The sequence below is a fragment of the Rhinatrema bivittatum genome, chromosome 7 (assembly GCF_901001135.1).
Source record: "Rhinatrema bivittatum chromosome 7, aRhiBiv1.1, whole genome shotgun sequence".
Classification (NCBI taxonomy): domain Eukaryota; kingdom Metazoa; phylum Chordata; class Amphibia; order Gymnophiona; family Rhinatrematidae; genus Rhinatrema; species Rhinatrema bivittatum.
The window spans coordinates 300,913,232-300,932,186 of NC_042621.1; the positions used below are offsets into that span (position 1 = coordinate 300,913,232).

At 48.5% G+C, this 18,955-nt stretch overlaps 1 protein-coding gene across 1 annotated transcript in view; it reads right to left on the bottom strand.

The window, feature by feature from the left end:
- The window catches only part of HSPA12A (heat shock protein family A (Hsp70) member 12A), a 113,570-nt gene that overhangs the window by 56,585 nt on the left and 38,030 nt on the right, over positions 1-18,955 (bottom strand). Inside the window, 2 exon segments of the mRNA XM_029610481.1 lie at positions 10,676-10,800; positions 15,255-15,340. Of these exon segments, the coding sequence (XP_029466341.1) occupies positions 10,676-10,800; positions 15,255-15,340 (211 nt within the window).

An 18,955-nucleotide genomic window follows, 5' to 3' on the forward strand; every position in this document is an offset into this window, starting at 1 on the left:
GATCAGGTTGGTGAGTGGGGTGTGTGTGTGTGTGAGAGAGAGATTGGTCAGGGAGGTGAGTGGTGTGTATATGAGAGAGAGACTGGTCAGGGAGATGACATACATGTATGTGTGTGTGTGTGTAAGAAAGAGACTGGTCATGGGCCTTAAGGAAGAGGACCGTGAGCACCATTGCTGCTTCTGGTGTGTGCTATTGGCCTGCAGGGGAAAGGAGTAGGATAGTTGCTGGAGAGGGTAAGTAAAGGTTGCTTTTTAAGTTTATCTTTCTTGATTGACTGCCATTTTAATTATTGGGTATTATGTGATATATCTGCTATTTTAAATATGTTATTGTTTTTGGAGAATTTTTAGTAATTTTTATGTTTTTAAATGATTGGATGTTATTCTTTTTATCAGTTGTTTTGAAACATTTATTCTCTTAAGAACATAAGAACATAAGAAAATGCCATACTGGGTCAGACCAAGGGTCCATCAAGCCCAGCATCCTGTTTCCAACAGTGGCCAATCCAGGTCATAAGAACCTGGCAAGTACCCAAAAACTAAGTCTATTCCATGTAACCATTGCTAATTATTTTAGTTTTAGAATTATTATTTTACATTTCTTGAGGAATGCATAAATAGAAATGTGGAGACAAAAACTGAACTGGAAATAGCAAGAAGCCAGACTGAGTGTATGCAGTGCAACAATGGAAAAACAAAAACATTAACTTGATGGTCACTTTATTCTGTATTTTGTGAGGGTCTGCGTGTGTGACCCAGCTAAGGGTGTTCTGCAAGCTTGTAGTTTCTGTGTAGGGAACTATAACAGCTTGGCTTGTTCTGTTGACCTAATAGGAGGTGTATTAGTGTTTAGGGCCTGGTTTAATATTTGTAGTGTTGTTGTAGGTTGGGTTGTTACTGTTTGAGTGTTTTCCATAATACAGGTGTAACTTTGTGCGGGTTAGTTTGTGTGCATTATTGCAGATCCTGGGACTCTGTTAGGTGCTATATTTCTCTTTCCATTTCTCCAGGTTTGCACTGCATGCAGAGTGGCTTTTTTGGTTTTCCATTCCAGTTTCTGTCTCCATATTTATAATTTGTGGTCTTTCTGTACTTGAAGTTGGTTCTGTGTGTAATTGAGGTGAGGTATTTTACTAGCGTGTAGGCATTTATATCACATGCAGTGGTGGTAAATTACTGTCTTTTCATAAGGAGGGCTATTGTTCCTGTTAGGTGAGAGAGTTTCTATTGCTGTTACTGAGATGACACCACAGAGGGTTTCTGAGGAGTGATAGGGGTTGTAGAGTTGAGTAGTTGGTCTGGATAGGCAGAGTAGATAGGCCATAGGGTCTCTTTCTGTTTTTATGTAAGGTCAGATGGAGGAGGACTGAGGGCAGCTGAGACAGGGAAATGGAAAATTGGGAATTAGAAACAAGATAATCATGAGAAATTAATAATTTGGTCCACCCAGTCAACCCATTAGTACCTGCGTGCGTACTGTGCTATCACAGGTCCTCCTCAATCTCTCTCAGCTCTTCTCCTCCCTCTGCCGCCATGGTATTTATCTCAGGCATGCTTTAATTCTGTCAAACCTCTGGCTCCACAGGTGTGCCCCACCCTGGCAGTGAAAGGGTTTCCTCATGTTGCTTCTGAGCTTCCCTTTCACCAGTGTCAAATAATGACCCCTCATTCTATGGAAAATGCTACCTTCTGGTACTTCATGACAGCCTGCCGGTCATTTCAACGCTGGCATCGTATCTCTCCTTGTCGTTCGTTCTTCTAGTGTACGGCTTATAGTCAGGGCCAGATTTACCCCTAGGCACAGGAGCTGGGAAGGGACAGGTAGGAAACCTCCCTCAGAAGATGTGGGAGCCTAGCAGAGGCCATTCATCATCCTTATCATCATGTCTTTATTTCACGTCTTTCCAGCTAGGGAGATCAAGGCGTGTTACAGAGCGTACAATAGGTTACAACGTTGGGGATCATCATTAGTCTTATGGCTACTTGACTGGAAATTATTACAGTTAGATGATTAACATAAGAACCTGCCATACTGGATCAGACCAAGGGTCCATCAAGCCCAGCATCCTGTTTCCAACAGTGGCAAATGCAGGCCACAAGAACCTGGCAAGTACCCAAACACTAAGTCTATTCCATGTTACCGTTGCTAGTAATAGCAGTGGCTATTCTCTAAGGTAATGGACTTTTCCTCCAATAACTTATCCAATCCCAAGGGGGAGCAAAAAAGCAGGAGAGAGAATTGACAGGAGTAGGTGAGTACAATGGCACAACGTGGATGAGAGGGGGATGGAGAAAGGAGAAGACACTTATGAGGAACAGCAACATATCTAAGACAAGGAGGAAAGGAGAGAAATTATCAAAAACAGCAAGAGAAGAAAAACATCTCAGAAGAATAATTTTATCTTTTCAGTGTAGTCACTGGAATATATAACACTGTAGCATTAAATTAAATTTAATTACATAATTAAGTCTTGTTAGAGTAATATATGCAGTAACTGATAAGTGGCACCATTCTGCCCTTGGAAGGTTTATTTTCCACACTTAGATGTTATTTTCAGCATATTTTTTTCTTGGGTGGGGCGGGCAGGTTTTCACATATCCCTGGAGTCAAACATTGCAAACTCCGGCTGTCTGCATCCCATGGTGGGCGGATTTCTGGTCAAGGCCACTTATCTGCTCCCTCCTACGGCAGGAGCCCCAGGTCTACCACATCCCCTCTGAATATATGCTATAGGGGTAAGCAACTCCGCTCCTGGAGTGCCACAAACAGGTTTTCAGGACATCCACAATGAATATGGATGAGGCAGGCAGATTTGCATACGATGGAGGAAGTGCATGCTTATCTATCTCATGCATATTTGCCATGGCTGGGTGTGACCTGAGGACTAATGTTTGGGTACTTGCCAGGTACTTGTAGCCTGGATTGGCCACTGTTAGAAACAGGATGCTGGGCTTGATGGACCCTTGGTCTGACCCAGCATGGCATGTTCTTATGTTCTTATGACTAGGTTGAGAGACGCCGCACTGGGGCACCAGTGTGAAAATCCATCAGGCCCCCAATCCACAAATAAACAAAGGGAAACCAACTGGCTGGCCAGTAGGAGGCATCCACTTTCACTGGTCAGCAGAGCAGATGGATGCAGCGCTAACCAGGAGACACGTGGCGAGGGTTAAATTCAGCTGCCGGTCCAACGAAGCCGGCAGCACGAGTGAGCATTTTGCTGAAAGTGCCTGGCATTGTACGGGTGGGAGTTACAGTGGGCGGCAGGAGGATTGTGCGTGAGAAACAAAGATGCCAGACTGGCTCCAGCTTTCCCTACCACCCACCCAGAGGCAGCAGGGCTGCAGGGGGGGGGGAGGGGGGCGGGAACCCCAGCCATCCAGAGTTATAATTTCGCCTGGAAGGGGAAGGAGGCAAAATCCAGGAAGCAATTTAAGAGACATGCATCCCGCGCGGCAGCAGACAGACAGGATTCAGAAATCTGACCTCACATTTTGGCCACCCACGCCTTTCCCACTGTAAACCAAAATCTAGCAACTCTGAAAGAGTCTAGCGAAGTTCAGGTGCGAGGAGGAAATCCCGAGCCCAAAACAAAGGTTCGGCCCAGGAAGCCCACCCCTGATTTTTTCTGCCTGTCAGGAAAGACATTCCCAAGCCGTGCAGTCAAGAGGTGGCGGCGAGTCCAGTCCTGAACTTTATCTATTTAAAATCTCTTGTACACCGCCCATACAATTTCAGGTAGATCTAAGCGGCTTACATAATTTAAAAGCAAAGAAGCAGAGGGGTGGGAATGTTAGATTTCAGAGCAAACAAACTTAAAAAAAACTAATAGGGTTTATTCATCAAAACGCGTTACGTCGTGAACACCATAAAAATGCACGCCTTCGTTACAGGACCGCATGGCGCGAATGCAGGTTTTTTTTGAAGGGGTGGGATTAATGAATATATGGGGCGATGTCACATAACACAGGCTAGTGCAGGTTTCTAACGCTGGAAATAACGACACCTTTTCCCCTGGTTTTAAGCTGGGCGATATGCCCGAAAGGGCTGTACGCAGTTTGCAATAAAGATTTCAATTTAGCCATTTCTGGACGAGAGGGAGAGAGAGAGAACCTCTGAAGAGGCTGTCGCAGTATTCAACTCTTTATATCACTTATAGGAGGGCCAGCTAATAACTCCAGGTGAGGTTCTGGTGGTGGATTAGGGTTTTGGGGCCACTATTACATGCAGAGGGAGACGTACGAACCGCACAGTACACCCCGGAGAAGATTTGACATCATTTGGAGTAAGGGCGAAAGAACATTGTAGAAATCTCATCTTTTGTGAGACTTTCCTTACTCCAAATGATGTCAAATCTTCACTGAGGTGTACTGTGCTGTTTGTACCTCTCACTCTGCATGTAAAACTGGCCCCAAAACCCTAATCCACCACCAAAACCTCACCTCGAGTTATTAGCTGGCCCTTCTATAGTGATATAAAGAGTTGACTACTAGGAGGGCCTTATAAAGAGTCTCTCTCTCTCTCTCTACTGTACAGAAATCAGTAAGAAACAGTAGAGATTTTAGTCTTTTCAGCAAATGAATTTTGTAAAATGAACTTTTCACTACTGTGGAAATATCGGTAGACGTTGATAAATTTGAATCCAAGGTAACTCCTAAATTGCACGCACGATTTTAAGATGGGGATGGTAGGGATGTGAGAGGGACTGCATACGTTACATTCAGTATTCGTATTCGTGGGGGGTCAGATACGTTGCATTCGGCAAGGGGGGGCCCCCGGATCCGTTCATGCGTTCCATTCCTATTCGTTTCCCGGCTACAATCCCCCCACCCTTCTGACCCCCCCCCCCCCCAAGACTTGCCAAAACTCCCTGGTGGTCCAGCGGGGGGTCCGGGAGCCATCTCCTGCACTCACGCCATCGGCTGCCGGTATTCAAAATGGCACCGATAGCCTTTGACCTTACTATGTCACGGGGGCTACCGGTCCAGAAAACAGCGAGGTAGGCAATCAAACAACGCCGTGAGGATAACAAGAAAGAATAGATGCCCAAGGGTCTTTTTCCAAATCTTTAATTGGTGGAGACGTATGTGATGAATTAAAAGTGCCCGACTCGCGCCGAGTTTCGCCACATTCCAGTGGCTGCCTCTTTGTCCTGTACTTAAGTGGAGACGGCACACGCTGACGCGCAGAAACACGTATGCGGCGCCATCTGAGAATGGAACCGGGAGATGCGTAAGCGCTACGTTATTCATTCAAGATACGTCTGTAATGCCAATGTTTTTGGAATTAACTGATAGTTATTCAGTGTGCTCTCATTTAAGCCCCTGAGGCAGCCGCTGGTTTGTGGCGAAACTCGGCGCGAGTCGGGCACTTTTAATTAATCACATACGTCTCCACCAATTAAAGATTTGGAAAAAGACCCTTGGGCATCTATGCTTTGTTCTTATCCTCGCAGGGGCTACCGGTGCCATTGGTCGGCCCCTGTCACATGGTAGGAGCAATGGACGGCTTGTGCACGTAACCAGAATAATCCCTTGGCTTTCATTGTAGCGCCCTCTGCGCCACTGAAATTATCTGCAGGTTTGCTAAGGTTTTGCAGAAGCTCTGGATTGTTTTATTTGGGGGCGGGGGAGTGAGTTTGGGTCCGGCAGCTTTCTCCTGCTGCCTTGGTGCCAACAACGCGCGAAGAACGGATGCTACTGAAGCCTTCCTTCAAACTTGCCTGGGGGGGGGGGGGGGGGAGGGCAGGGGTGTAATATTCAGCCACTGGCCGGCTTGCAGCCAGATAGAGTTAACTGGGTAACTGACGGGATATTCGGCGGCACAGCTGCACCACTGAATACACTCGGGGCTTCTGATTTTAGGTGTTTATAAATGGTAAATTTAGGTGTTATTTTTCAGCTAAATTAGGGGTTCTTTGGGGATACCAAAAATCAGCATTTTCATTGCACAAGTACTATTGCTGGGTACCTTTCTGGGTGAATGAAATGCCTACATTTGTACAGCTGAGGCGTCAGCGTGGAAAAGAGACAAAAACAAAGCAGAGGTGAGAAAGTAGTAGGAGAAATGGTGTTTTTTTTTCAGTGTTTATCTAACACACACCTTTTTTTTTTTTTGCCTTGGGGATGTTTTATCAGGTTTATCAGTTAAAACCTAAAATCAGAAGACCTAAATATACCACACTGTCCTAAAGTTATCTAGATAAACTTATCCGGCTAATTTTAGGACGACTCTACAATAGCACGATCAGAGTTAGTCAGATAAGTTATACGAATAACTTATCCAGCTCCCTCAATGCCGCCTCGGAACGACCCTAACATTATCTGGCTACAATTTATACGAATAACTTATCCAGCTCCCTCAATGCTGCCTCGGAACGCCCCTAACATTATCTGGCTACAATTTATCCGAATAACTTATCCAGCTCCCTCAATGCCGCCTCGGAACGCCCCTAACATTATCTGGCTACAATTTATACGAATAACTTATCCAGCTCCCTCAATGCCGCCTCAGAACGCCCCTAACATTATCTGGCTACAATTTATCCGAATAACTTATCCAGCTCCCTCAATGCCACCTCGGAACGCCCCTAACATTATCAGGCTACAATTTATCCGAATAACTTATCCAGCTCCCTCAATGCCACCTCGGAACGCCCCTAACATTATCAGGCTACAATTTATACAAATAACTTATCCAGCTCCCTCAATGCCACCTCAGAACGCCCCTAACATTATCTGGCTACAATTTATACGAATAACTTATCCAGCTCCCTCAATGCCGCCTCGGAACGCCCCTAACATTATCTGGCTACAATTTATACGAATAACTTATCCAGCTCCCTCAATGCCGCCTCGGAACGCCCCTAACATTATCTGGCTACAATTTATACGAATAACTTATCCAGCTCCCTCAATGCCGCCTCGGAACGCCCCTAACATTATCTGGCCACAATTTATACAAATAACTTATCCAGCTCCCTCAATGCCGCCTCGGAACGCCCCTAACATTATCTGGCTACTATTTATACAAATAACTTATCCAGCTCCCTCAATGCCGCCTCGGAACGCCCCTAACATTATCTGGCTACTATTTATACAAATAACTTATCCAGCTCCCTCAATGCCGCCTCGGAACGCCCCTAACATTATCTGGCTACTATTTATACAAATAACTTATCCAGCTCCCTCAATGCCGCCTCGGAACGCCCCTAACATTATCTGGCTACAATTTATACGAATAACTTATCCAGCTCCCTCAATGCCGCCTTGGAACGCCCCTAACATTATCTGGCTACAATTTATACGAATAACTTATCCAGCTCCCTCAATGCCGCCTCGGAACGCCCCTAACATTATCTGGCTACAATTTATATGAATAACTTATCCAGCTCCCTCAATGCCGCCTCGGAACGCCCCTAACATTATCTGGCCACAATTTATACAAATAACTTATCCAGCTCCCTCAATGCCGCCTCGGAACGCCCCTAACATTATCTGGCCACAATTTATACAAATAACTTATCCAGCTCCCTCAATGCCGCCTCGGAACGCCCCTAACATTATCTGGCTACTATTTATACAAATAACTTATCCAGCTCCCTCAATGCCGCCTCGGAACGCCCCTAACATTATCTGGCCACAATTTATATGAATAACTTATCCAGCTCCCTCAATGCCGCCTCGGAACGCCCCTAACATTATCTGGCCACAATTTATACAAATAACTTATCCAGCTCCCTCAATGCCGCCTCGGAACGCCCCTAACATTATCTGGCTACTATTTATACAAATAACTTATCCAGCTCCCTCAATGCCGCCTCGGAACGCCCCTAACATTATCTGGCCACAATTTATACAAATAACTTATCCAGCTCCCTCAATGCCGCCTCGGAAGGCCCCTAACATTATCTGGCTACAATTTATACAAATAACTTATCCAGCTCCCTCAATGCCGCCTCGGAACGCCCCTAACATTATCTGGCTACAATTTATACAAATAACTTATCCAGCTCCCTCAATGCCGCCTCGGAACGCCCCTAACATTATCTGGCCACAATTTATACAAATAACTTATCCAGCTCCCTCAATGCCGCCTCGGAACGCCCCTAACATTATCTGGCTACAATTTATACAAATAACTTATCCAGCTCCCTCAATGCCGCCTTGGAACGCCCCTAACATTATCTGGCTACAATTTATACAAATAACTTATCCAGCTCCCTCAATGCCACCTCGGAACGCCCCTAACATTATCTGGCTACAATTTATACGAATAACTTATCCAGCTCCCTCAATGCCGCCTCGGAACGCCCCTAACATTATCTGGCTACTATTTATACAAATAACTTATCCAGCTCCCTCAATGCCGCCTCGGAACGCCCCTAACATTATCTGGCTACAATTTATACGAATAACTTATCCAGCTCCCTCAATGCCGCCTCGGAACGCCCCTAACATTATCTGGCTACAATTTATACAAATAACTTATCCAGCTCCCTCAATGCCACCTCGGAACGCCCCTAACATTATCTGGCTGCAATTTAGCCAGGCAAACCCCTAAATTCTTCAAAGGTCAGCATTTAGCTGGGTAGCTGACAAATCATTCGGCTAAATATCGCTGAATAGGGACCCTTCCCCCTGTAGTTCAGCCTTGTTGTTAAAGCTTCCCATCTAAGCCCAGCCAGAGGCACATGGATGGTGATGCCCTCCACAAACTGACACAAGTGCCCTCTTGAGACAGCCACTAGGTGTCGCTGTCTGACAACAGCCGGGGCCTCCCTCTCAGGGGCTGCGAGCACAGCCTCTGCCAAAACAGAAAGCGAAGCACAGCGCTAGCTGGCCTGAAGCTCAGCGTTTTCCCATTCAGCCCTGTGTCCTCAGGGACTTGAACGTCAGCTCTGCTGGAAAACCTCCCCAGGGCTTTCTGGATCTCTTCTGGAGCTTTTTTACCTTTTTTTTTTTTTTTTTAGTAGTACCAGATTTGAAAACTTAAGTTCTTTTCCTTCACACTTTGGGCGTGGCATGATCCAGAAAACCCAAGTTCCTATCTTTGGTGGCTCTTGAGCCCTACAAAAAGGGTTGAAGTTCCCGGGGAATGTTAGGATCCAATCCGTCATCTGTGGATTATGTTACGCAAAAAACACCATGGCCTGGAGCTTGTCCTGCGGCTGCCGCCATCACTCCCATCCAGGCACGCCAGACATGGAGTCACTCCTGCACCGCAAGCTGCTACAGAAACCCGGGGGGGGTAGCCCAAAGCAGGGAGGGTCAGACACAACTTCAGGGACGGACAGGACTCAAGTGCAAATCGAGCTCCATCACCAGAAAACGCGCCCCCCCCCCCTCCAGCGCATGTCTCTTCTTGGGTGCCCTAAGGTGGTTCCAGCCAGGAGCACCTGAGGTTTGTGATTCACAGGACCTGAAGCATGAAGGTGGTACCAAACGCAGCCACTGCTACCCAAAAACCAGCAGCGGGAAGAGCGTGACACAGCAGCGCCCTTTCCGCTGCAAACCTGGATCTGCCCCCGGGGACTCTGAACCTGCTACTGGCACGGGTCAAAGCAGGCACAGAGATTTTACAGTCAAGCCTCAGGCATATTCACTCTTCCGACCCCCCCTGAACATGCACAGAGGCAAGTTTCAGAAACCTCTTTCATGTGGTTAGACATGAATAATAACGCAGACAATTAGCCTCCTTAAAAATGAAACATGACGGGAATCCACATAATTACAAATAAATCTCTCTACCTCTTGGGATCCTGCCGGGTACTTGTAACCTGGATTGGCCACTGTTGGAAACAGGATGCTGGGCTTGATGGACCCTTGGTCTGACCCAGCATGGCAAGTCTTATGTTCTTATGTTCCTATTTAGGGTTTGGTTTTTTTATTCCCTTACAGCCACAGATCATTTTACTATGAAGAACTCGAAAGCCTAAATTTCAACACCACAAGGAAAGTAATTAGTGAAAAAAATGAACTCTGCATTAAAAGTTCAGTAGAGAAGTTCTCTGCTAGGATGTTTCCTTCTACCTTCAGCACCACCTTGGGCACCCTGAGTGCAGCAGAAGACGCGAGCTGCTCTCTGGGGGGTGTCACCTTCCCACCCAGAAATTAGGATGAGAGGGCCAAGGTGCAGAAGAGATTTCTAAGAGGGAAGTAGCCAGAGGCAGGACCCAGCTCAGGGCTCACAGTTCAACTAAAATCTTACTTGCTTGCAGAGAGCTCGTAAAAGAAGCAAATTTACTGACTTGCAGGATAAAAAAAAAACCCAAACGTCTGCCAGTGCTCCTCAATAAATCAGCCTTCCTCCCTCCTTTCCGCAGTGCGGCAGGTCCCCAGGCTTAGCAGGGCGACCGTGCTCACCTCCCGCTCCCTCTGCCACCCGCCCCACACGCGCGCTCTTGCCCCTTGCGTGGGCCTGAGTCCGTCCGCAAGGGCAACGCAGGCACACGGGCATCATTCTCCGAGAAATCACAGAGTTACGGCCGCTGCCAGGGAACGGCAGCCCCAGTTTGCAATGAGCCTCCCTCGCCACGCGGCATCGTGCGTCACGCCGTCGGGACAGCGGCCGGAAGAGGCTCCCGGCGTACGAGCAGCGGAGCACGGGGGTCCCTTTGCCAGCTGTTCCCATCCCAGGCCAGGGCTGCTGCTGCTGCTGCATTGCAGCTCTTACCTCATTATGTGGATGCATTCTGGTTCCTTCGCAAAGCTGTAGGCGTAGCCGCTGGAGGTCGTGCCAAAATCAATAGCCACCACCACCTGATAGGACTGCTGAGCGTCGACGTCAGAAGCTGAATTCTGTCAAGGCAGGAGAACAAAAAAAAAAAAAAAAAAGCCGTCTGATGGGACTGAAGCAGCAGCAGGCAGCGGAGGACTGAGGTCCCTCCCTCCCTCCCCCCCTACAAGGAGCAGGAGTAACTCCCCGGCTCTGCCCCACAAGCCGGGCAAGCAGCTGCTGCAGGCCTGGGGGAGGCTCGGATGCTCTCTGGCTCCGCGGGGATGCACAAGACATCCCAGAACAAAAGCACATCCCAATTGTCTTAGCAGTAAGGCCTCCCCCCACCCCTTGGGACATCCTCCCTGTCTTTTGTCTTAATATATTTCATGATATTTTTTTCCACTTTCAGAATAAAAAAAAAAGCACCGCCTTTTATTATGGCCATTCACCGGCCATCCTATTTTGATTCTTGTTAGCGTGATGCCGGAAGGGCTTTCTGATGACAACCAGCACAGCAGCGCCCTTCACCTGCTTACATTCATGCTGGTGGTACTGGTTATGTACAAGCGACCTTACAATAATTTTCTTCTCAAATGTGAAATTAAAGTCAGAGCAAAAGGGATGATTATAATTGTAATTACAGCTGATGTAAAAGCTGCAGCACTGCTGCTTTAAATGTGTACGGATGAAGGGGGCCCTTTCAGACTCTCCATGACAGAGATCGAGGAGAGTTTTCAACTTTGGAATCAAACTATGGAGGGGAACCACTGCAGTCACAAAACAGAATTTTAAAGTTGTTTTTTTTTTTTTTTGTTTGTTTTGGTTTTTTTAAAACATGGGCTGCAATATTTTTTTCTTTTTTGAAAGCAGCCATTTAGCTGTGAATGTCTAGCAGGCTCTGTCTGATCTCTAACCATGAAAAACTTCTATTGTCAAAATATTCCTCACCTTTCTGTTACTGATAAAAATGCATTCACTTATTACTTCAACTTCTAAACGGCCTATCTAAACCAATGTTCTAGGCAGATACAGAGCATGCAATGAAAATGCAAGTAATGTTAAAAATGCCATTAACATAAAAGAACAGTCATCAAATACAGCCCAGCAGAGAAACTAAAAGAATAAAACACCATCACTGGCCAGCCCCACAACATTTAGTCCAAAGCAGCCACAAATAACCAAGGGCTTGCACTGTCTGCAGAAGGTCAACCGATCTTACAAGGCTCTTAAATCCTTAGACACAGTTTTCCAAAGTCTCTGGCCCATACCCTCTTTGGAAGAGGACGAGCCAGGAGACACGCCTGCGAAGAGCGAAATAGCAATTTCTCCTTTAAATATTGTGGGCTTCTGCAATTCAACACCTCAAAAACAAACCAAAGAATTTTAAAATGAACAGTAATCAAGACAGGAAGCCAATGGAGCAACCACAGGCCTGGAGAAATCTTATTAAAAAAAAAAAGCCACAGACCAAGCAAAATCCACACGGAAGTATTCTGAATATACTGCAGTCTTTGCCTCTGAGCATGGGAGCGATCTGCATATAAGAAAATCACAAGTAAGTGCCCATTGCACCAAGCCATCTACAGGTGTCAGCCGTGCTGCCCCCGTCACTCGCAGGCCTCTGCAGCTGCCAGCCATGCTTCCCTGTCACTCGCAGGCCTCTGCAGCTGCCAGCCGTGCTGCCCTTTCACACATAATCCTCAGCAGCTGCCAGCCGTGCTGCCCCCGTCACTCACAGCCATCTACAGGTGCCAGCCATGCTGCCCCGTCACTCGCAGGCCTCTGCAGCTGCCAGCCATGCTTCCCTGTCACTCGCAGGCCTCTGCAGCTGCCAGCCGTGCTGCCCTTTCACACATAATCCTCAGCAGCTGCCAGCCGTGCTGCCCCCGTCACTCACAGCCATCTACAGGTGCCAGCCATGCTGCCCCCATCACTTGCAGGCCTCTGCAGCTGCCAACCATGCTTCCCCGTCACTCGCAGGCCTCTGCAGCTGCCAGCCACACTTCCCTGTCACTCGCAACCCTCTGCAGCTGCCAGCCACATTACCCCGTCACACGCAACCCTCTGCAGCTGCCAGCCACGTTACCCCGTCACATGCAACCCTCTGCAGCTACCAGCCATGCTGCCCCCGTCACTCGCAGGCCTCTGCAGCTGCCAGCCACGCTTCCCCGTCACTCGCAGGCCTCTGCAGCTGCCAGCCTCGTTACCCCGTCACACGCAACCCTCTGCAGCTGCCAGCCACATTACCCCGTCACACGCAACCCTCTGCAGCTGCCAGCCATGTTACCCCGTCACACGCAACCCTCTGCAGCTGCCAGCCATGTTACCCCGTCACACGCAACCCTCTGCAGCTGCCAGCCATGCTGCCCCCGTCACTCGCAGGCTTCTGCAGCTGCCAGCCGTGCTGCCCCGGTCACTCGCAGCCATCTATAGGTGCCAGCCATGCTTCCCCGTCACTCGCAGGCCTCTGCAGCTGCCAGCCACGTTTCCCCGTCACACGCAGCCCTCTGCAGCTGCCAGCCATGCTGCCCCGTCACACGCAGCACTCTGCAGCTGCCAGCCACATTACCCCATCACACGCAACCCTCTGCAGCTGCCAGCCACATTACCCCGTCACACGCAACCCTCTGCAGCTGCCAGCCACGTTACCCCGTCACACACAACCCTTTGCAGCTGCCAGCCACACTACCCCGTCACACACAACCCTCTGCAGCTGCCAGCCACGCTGCCCCATCACACGCAACCCTCTGCAGCTGCCAGCCACATTACCCCATCACACGCAACCCTCTGCAGCTGCCAGCCACGTTACCCCGTCACACGCAACCCTCTGCAGCTGCCAGCCACACCACCCCATCACACACAACCCTCTGCAGCTGCCAGCCACATTACCCCATCACATACAACCCTCTGCAGCTGCCAGCCACGCTGCCCCATCACACGCAACCCTCTGCAGCTGCCAGCCACATTACCCCATCACACGCAACCCTCTGCAGCTGCCAGCCACGTTACCCCGTCACACGCAACCCTCTGCAGCTGCCAGCCACACCACCCCATCACACACAACCCTCTGCAGCTGCCAGCCACATTACCCCATCACATACAACCCTCTGCAGCTGCCAGCCATGCTGCCCCGTGACACGCAGCCCTCTGCAGTTGCCAGCCACGCTACCCAGTCACATGCAACCCTCTGCAGCTGCCAGCCACGCTGCCCCATCACACGCAACCCTCTGCAGCTGCCAGCCACGCTGCCCCGTCACACGCAGCCCTCTGCAGCTGCCAGCCACACTACCCCGTCACACACAACCCTCTGCAGCTGCCAGCCACACTACCCCGTCACACACAACCCTCTGCAGCTGCCAGCCATGCTGCCCCGTCACACACAGCCCTCTGCAGCTGCCAGCCACACTACCCCGTCACACACAGCCCTCTGCAGCTGCCAGCCACGCTGCCCCATCACACACAACCCTCTGCAGCTGCCAGCCACGCTGCCCCGTCACACACAGCCCTCTGCAGCTGCCAGCCACACTACCCCGTCACACACAACCCTCTGCAGCTGCCAGCCACGCTGCCCCGTCACACAGAATCCTCTGCAGCTGCCAGCCACACTACCCCGTCACACGCAGCCCTCTGCAGCTGCCAGCCACATTACCCCGTCACACGCAGCCCTCTGCAGCTGCCAGCCACGCTGCCCCGTCACACAGAATCCTCTGCAGCTCTCAGCTGACCAAATGACAGCGTGCTGCATGCAATAGATGTGTCAGACCATTGCTTGCAAGGGTTAAACAGAATTACCTGGTCTGAAATGATACACGGAACGAGTCTATGAGGAAATAAGTAAAACCCATGTAGGGGCAGTGGAACTGGTAACGAGGATGCTGCGTGTAACCCTAAGGGGTCACTAGATGGCATTGTAGCTCAGTTACTGGGGCTCTGTATTTACTGCGAATTGTTAATGGGGAGTTCAAAAGGTTATCGGTATTTTCACCATAGGAATGTTCTGGCTAAAAGATGTCATCCAAAGTTTATAAAAGGAGGATGGCTAATAGGAGAAAATATGTGGGGAGTCCTTCCTCTAAGGGCTGTGCCTTATGGTTTTTAAGTTAAAGGTTTATCCCATTTTTTATAATGGGGAAAGCTCTGGAGTGCGCCTGTGTGGCGAGTGCCAAGTGTGACCGCTCACCAATGGTTGTGTGAGTGGCAGTTGTATAAAAGGGCCAGGGGCTTGGCCGTCTGAGGAAGGAGCCAGGGCAACAGGGACGCCGAGGGAAGGAGAGGAGAATGAGCAGGGCTTCATCAGGCCCAAATGCTCGTCAGGGCCGGAAAGGTATCCATCCCCAGCATTCGCATGTGCGTGCGTGTTACCTCACTATCAAGGACATGTTTCACAGCAGGCAGCACAGCCGACTTGTCTGTAACACAGGCACGCATCGTTGCAGTGCGGAAGAGAGGTTTAAAGGCTCAACAGGACACGGAGTCGGACTGCAGTGCCACAGTTCCCCCTCCGCAGCGTATCCGGAGAATATGGATCTCTTACCACACAATGTGAGGGAGACATCGGTGTTATCCCTGGATCCCCCAGACCTCTCGCTGGGGAAGAGTAAACTGCAGTGGAAACTCCATCTGGGGGGGAAAAAAAACAAAACCAAACATTCAAGATCTATCGGTGTGTGGTTTGTAAAAGTGTCTGAGCAGAAGCATCGTGCGGGTCGTTATGTCACTTTGTAATTGAAATCATCGTGCAGGGCTGCTAATGGTACGAACACCCCCGGCACGCACCTCCAGGGAGCCCAAGATTAAATGGCCATGCAGCGGCCCTGCTCTTCTGAATCTCTGCCAGTTTCACACCTCAACGGGAAAAACAGCCAAGGCGTCAAGCTAGAGCCACTTCCCAGTGCCTCCCGGCCCAAGGACACTCTGCCACCCCTCCCCATGCAGACTATGACCCAGATCCACCCGGCTCTACGCTGCTGCTCTGGGCCCCAGCGACTCTGCTTCCTCTCCCACCCTAAGGGAGGGGGGGGGGCCAAGCATGCAGCAGGAGGGCCCACTGCCAAACTCAGGGGCCACGAGCCTGGCAAAGATGGAGGTGAAGCCCTGCAGGGGTCCCCGTGCACTAACACAGCGAGCACAACGCTAAACAGAGCAGCTGACCAGCACTACCGGGCTCCTTTTCCCCAAACAGGTCCAAGCTGTTGACGAAGGACTTCAGGTCTCTTATGCAAATATTAATTACCAGTAAGCAATATTAGCAAATGAGGCAAACAAAGTCTTGAGCAGTGAGCAATGGATGGACAAAGCTAGCAGTGAAAAACAAGTCAATGGTGAGACGTAAGTGCTTCTGAGGTGAATATTTTAATTGTAAAAAACAAGTCAATTGACAGTAAATCACAACACTTATTTTCTCAAAGTTAAAATTCAAAAATTGCAACACAGTAATAGCAGATCAAAGTGATGTAACACAGTCTCTGTTAGAATACCATAGTAGATGATGGCAGGAAAGACAGACATATCCTGCAACCTGCTGGATTCGAGATCAGTACTATCCTTTACTTCAGTACAGTCATCTCCATTCATTGTCTAATTAATTCATTTCCTGCCACAGAGGTCAGACTAAGCAGCCGGTAGTTTCTGGCCTCTGCGTTATCACTTTTATAAAGAGGGCCATCATCTGCCCTTCTCCAGTTCCAGGTCTACCCCCATCTCCAAATATCAGATGAACTGACCCAAATCACGGTGAACCTGGAAGATGAGGTAAAGATTGACAAACTGAAGAGTAGTAAATCACCTGGACCGGATGGTATATAACCCAGGGTTCTGAACTAATAATAGACTGGTGAGCCAGACTTCAGTGCCAGGAAAGATTGTGGAAATTATTATAAAGAATAAAATCATAGAGCATATATATAAAAACATGATTTAATAGGACACAGCCAGCATGGATTTACCCAAGGGAAGTCTTGCCTAACAAATCTGCTTCACTTTTTTGAAGGGGTTAATAAACATGTGGATAAAGCTGAACCGGTAGATGTAGTGTATTTGGATTTTCAGAAGGCGTTTGACAAAGTTCCTCATGAGAGACTTCTAGGAAAAGTAAAAAGTCATGGGATAGGAGGTGATGTCCTTTCGTGGATTACAAACTGGCTAAAAGACAGGAAACAGAGAGTAGGATTAAATGATCTGTGTATCACAGTGAAAAAAGGTAAACAGTGGAGTGCCTCAGGGATCTGTACTTGGACCAGTGCTTTTCTATATATATATATAAATATATATAAATGATCTGGAAAGGAATACGACGAGTGAGGTTATCAAATTTGCGGATGATACAAAATTGTTCAGAGTAGTTAAATCACAAGCAGATTGTGATACATTACAGGAAGACCTTGTGAGACTGTAAGATTGGGCATCCAAATGTCAGATGAAATTTAATGTGGATAAGTGCAAGGTGTTGCATATAGGGAAAAATAACCCTTGCTATAGTTACACAATGTTAGGTTCCATATTAGGAGCTACCACCCAGGAAAAAGATCTAGGCATCATAGTGGATAACATTGAAATCGTCGGCTCAGTGGGCTGCAGCAGTCAAAAAAGCAAACAGAATGTTAGGAATTGTTAGGAAGGGAATGGTGAATAGAACGGAAAATGTCATAATGCCTCTGTATCGCTCCATGGTGAGACCGCACCTTGAATACTGTGTACAATTCTGGTCGCCACATCTCAAAAAAGATATAGTTGCACTGGAGAAGGTACAGAGAAGGGCAACCAAAATGATAAGGGGAATGGAACAGCTCCCCTATGAGGAAAGACTAAAGAGGTTAGGGCTGTTCAGCTTAGAGAAGAGACGGCTGAGGGGGGATATGATAGAGGTCTAAAAAAATCATAAAATGACTTGACTGAGTAAATGTGAAATGGTTATTTACTCTTTCAGATAATACAAGGACTGGGGGCAGATCATGAAGTTAGCAAAAAGCACAATTAAAACAAATCGGAGAACATTCTTTTTCATTCGATGCACAATGAATCTCAGGAATCGGTTGCCAGAGGATGTGGTTAAGGCAGTTAGTGTAGCTGGGTTTAAAAAAAGGTTTGGATATGTTCCTGGAGAAGTCCATAAACTGCTATTAATCAATAAGGAATAGCTAGTGCTTGTTGCTGGCATTAGTACTTTTGGATCTTCTTAATGTTTGGGTAATTGCCAGGTTCTTGTGGCCTGGATTGGCCTCTGCTGGACCCTTGGTCTGACCCAGTCTGACCCAGTGTGGCATGTTCTTATGTTCGTATCTATTGCAGCGATCCTTCAGCAGGACCCAGCTGAACCTCTCTGAGCTCCTTTAATATCCCAGGATGCATCCCGTCGGGACCCATGCAGTTTTACTTTAGTTTCTGTCCTAGATGTGCGGCATCTACCTCCCTACCCCATGGACGTCTTGCAACTACCTGCGGTCCTTCTCCTGTAACGCCTTCAGTGATTTCTGAAGCAAGCGCTTTGTTTAGCACATCTGTAACCTCATCGCACGCCACGCACTCCTCTCAGTCTCACTATCCCACTTTTGCTCTTCCTGCTTTCACGGCCGCAAAGGCTCATCACCTCGCTTGCCTTCGCCAGATATTCTTCCCTGGGCTCCTCTGTATGTTTTGAACGTTAGGACCTCATGCCCTTCCTTTCGCTGCCACCTCTTTGCAAAACGTTTAGCGACCTCTGTTAAACCCTTAGTTTTATTCCATGCTGTGCTTTCACGCTCCGTCTCCTGATGCAGCGCGCTCCTAATTTATTCCCGTTTATGTTTTTTGCGTGGTAGAACCGGACGGTTCTATGAGAACTGGCAAGCTTGCTGGCCACGCACTGCCTGGACATAGACTTGAGGGTCTGATAAAGGTAATTCAGTCAGGCGTCGGTTTTACGCCTGCAGTAACCGGGCAATACTGATTAGTCGTGTAATTCTGAAAACGTAACACAAAAAAGTATATTAAAAAAGGGGCAGCGTCTGTAATCCCTGCGGGGATGGGAACCAAAACCAGGACAATGCAAAAAAGTAGGGCCACACATCTGGCCCGCAGTACGGTAGGAACGACATTGCTCCAGACCACGTTCGCCTTCCCCAGCGTTCGGCGCGGTTTGTCACGACATCCGCCTCCCAGTCCACCGTCTCCAGAAAAAAAATGGCCCCCGCCGCCACTATTCGGTGGAAAGGAAATGATGAATATCAGGGAACGAGCCCGCGATTGGGAAAATCCTAC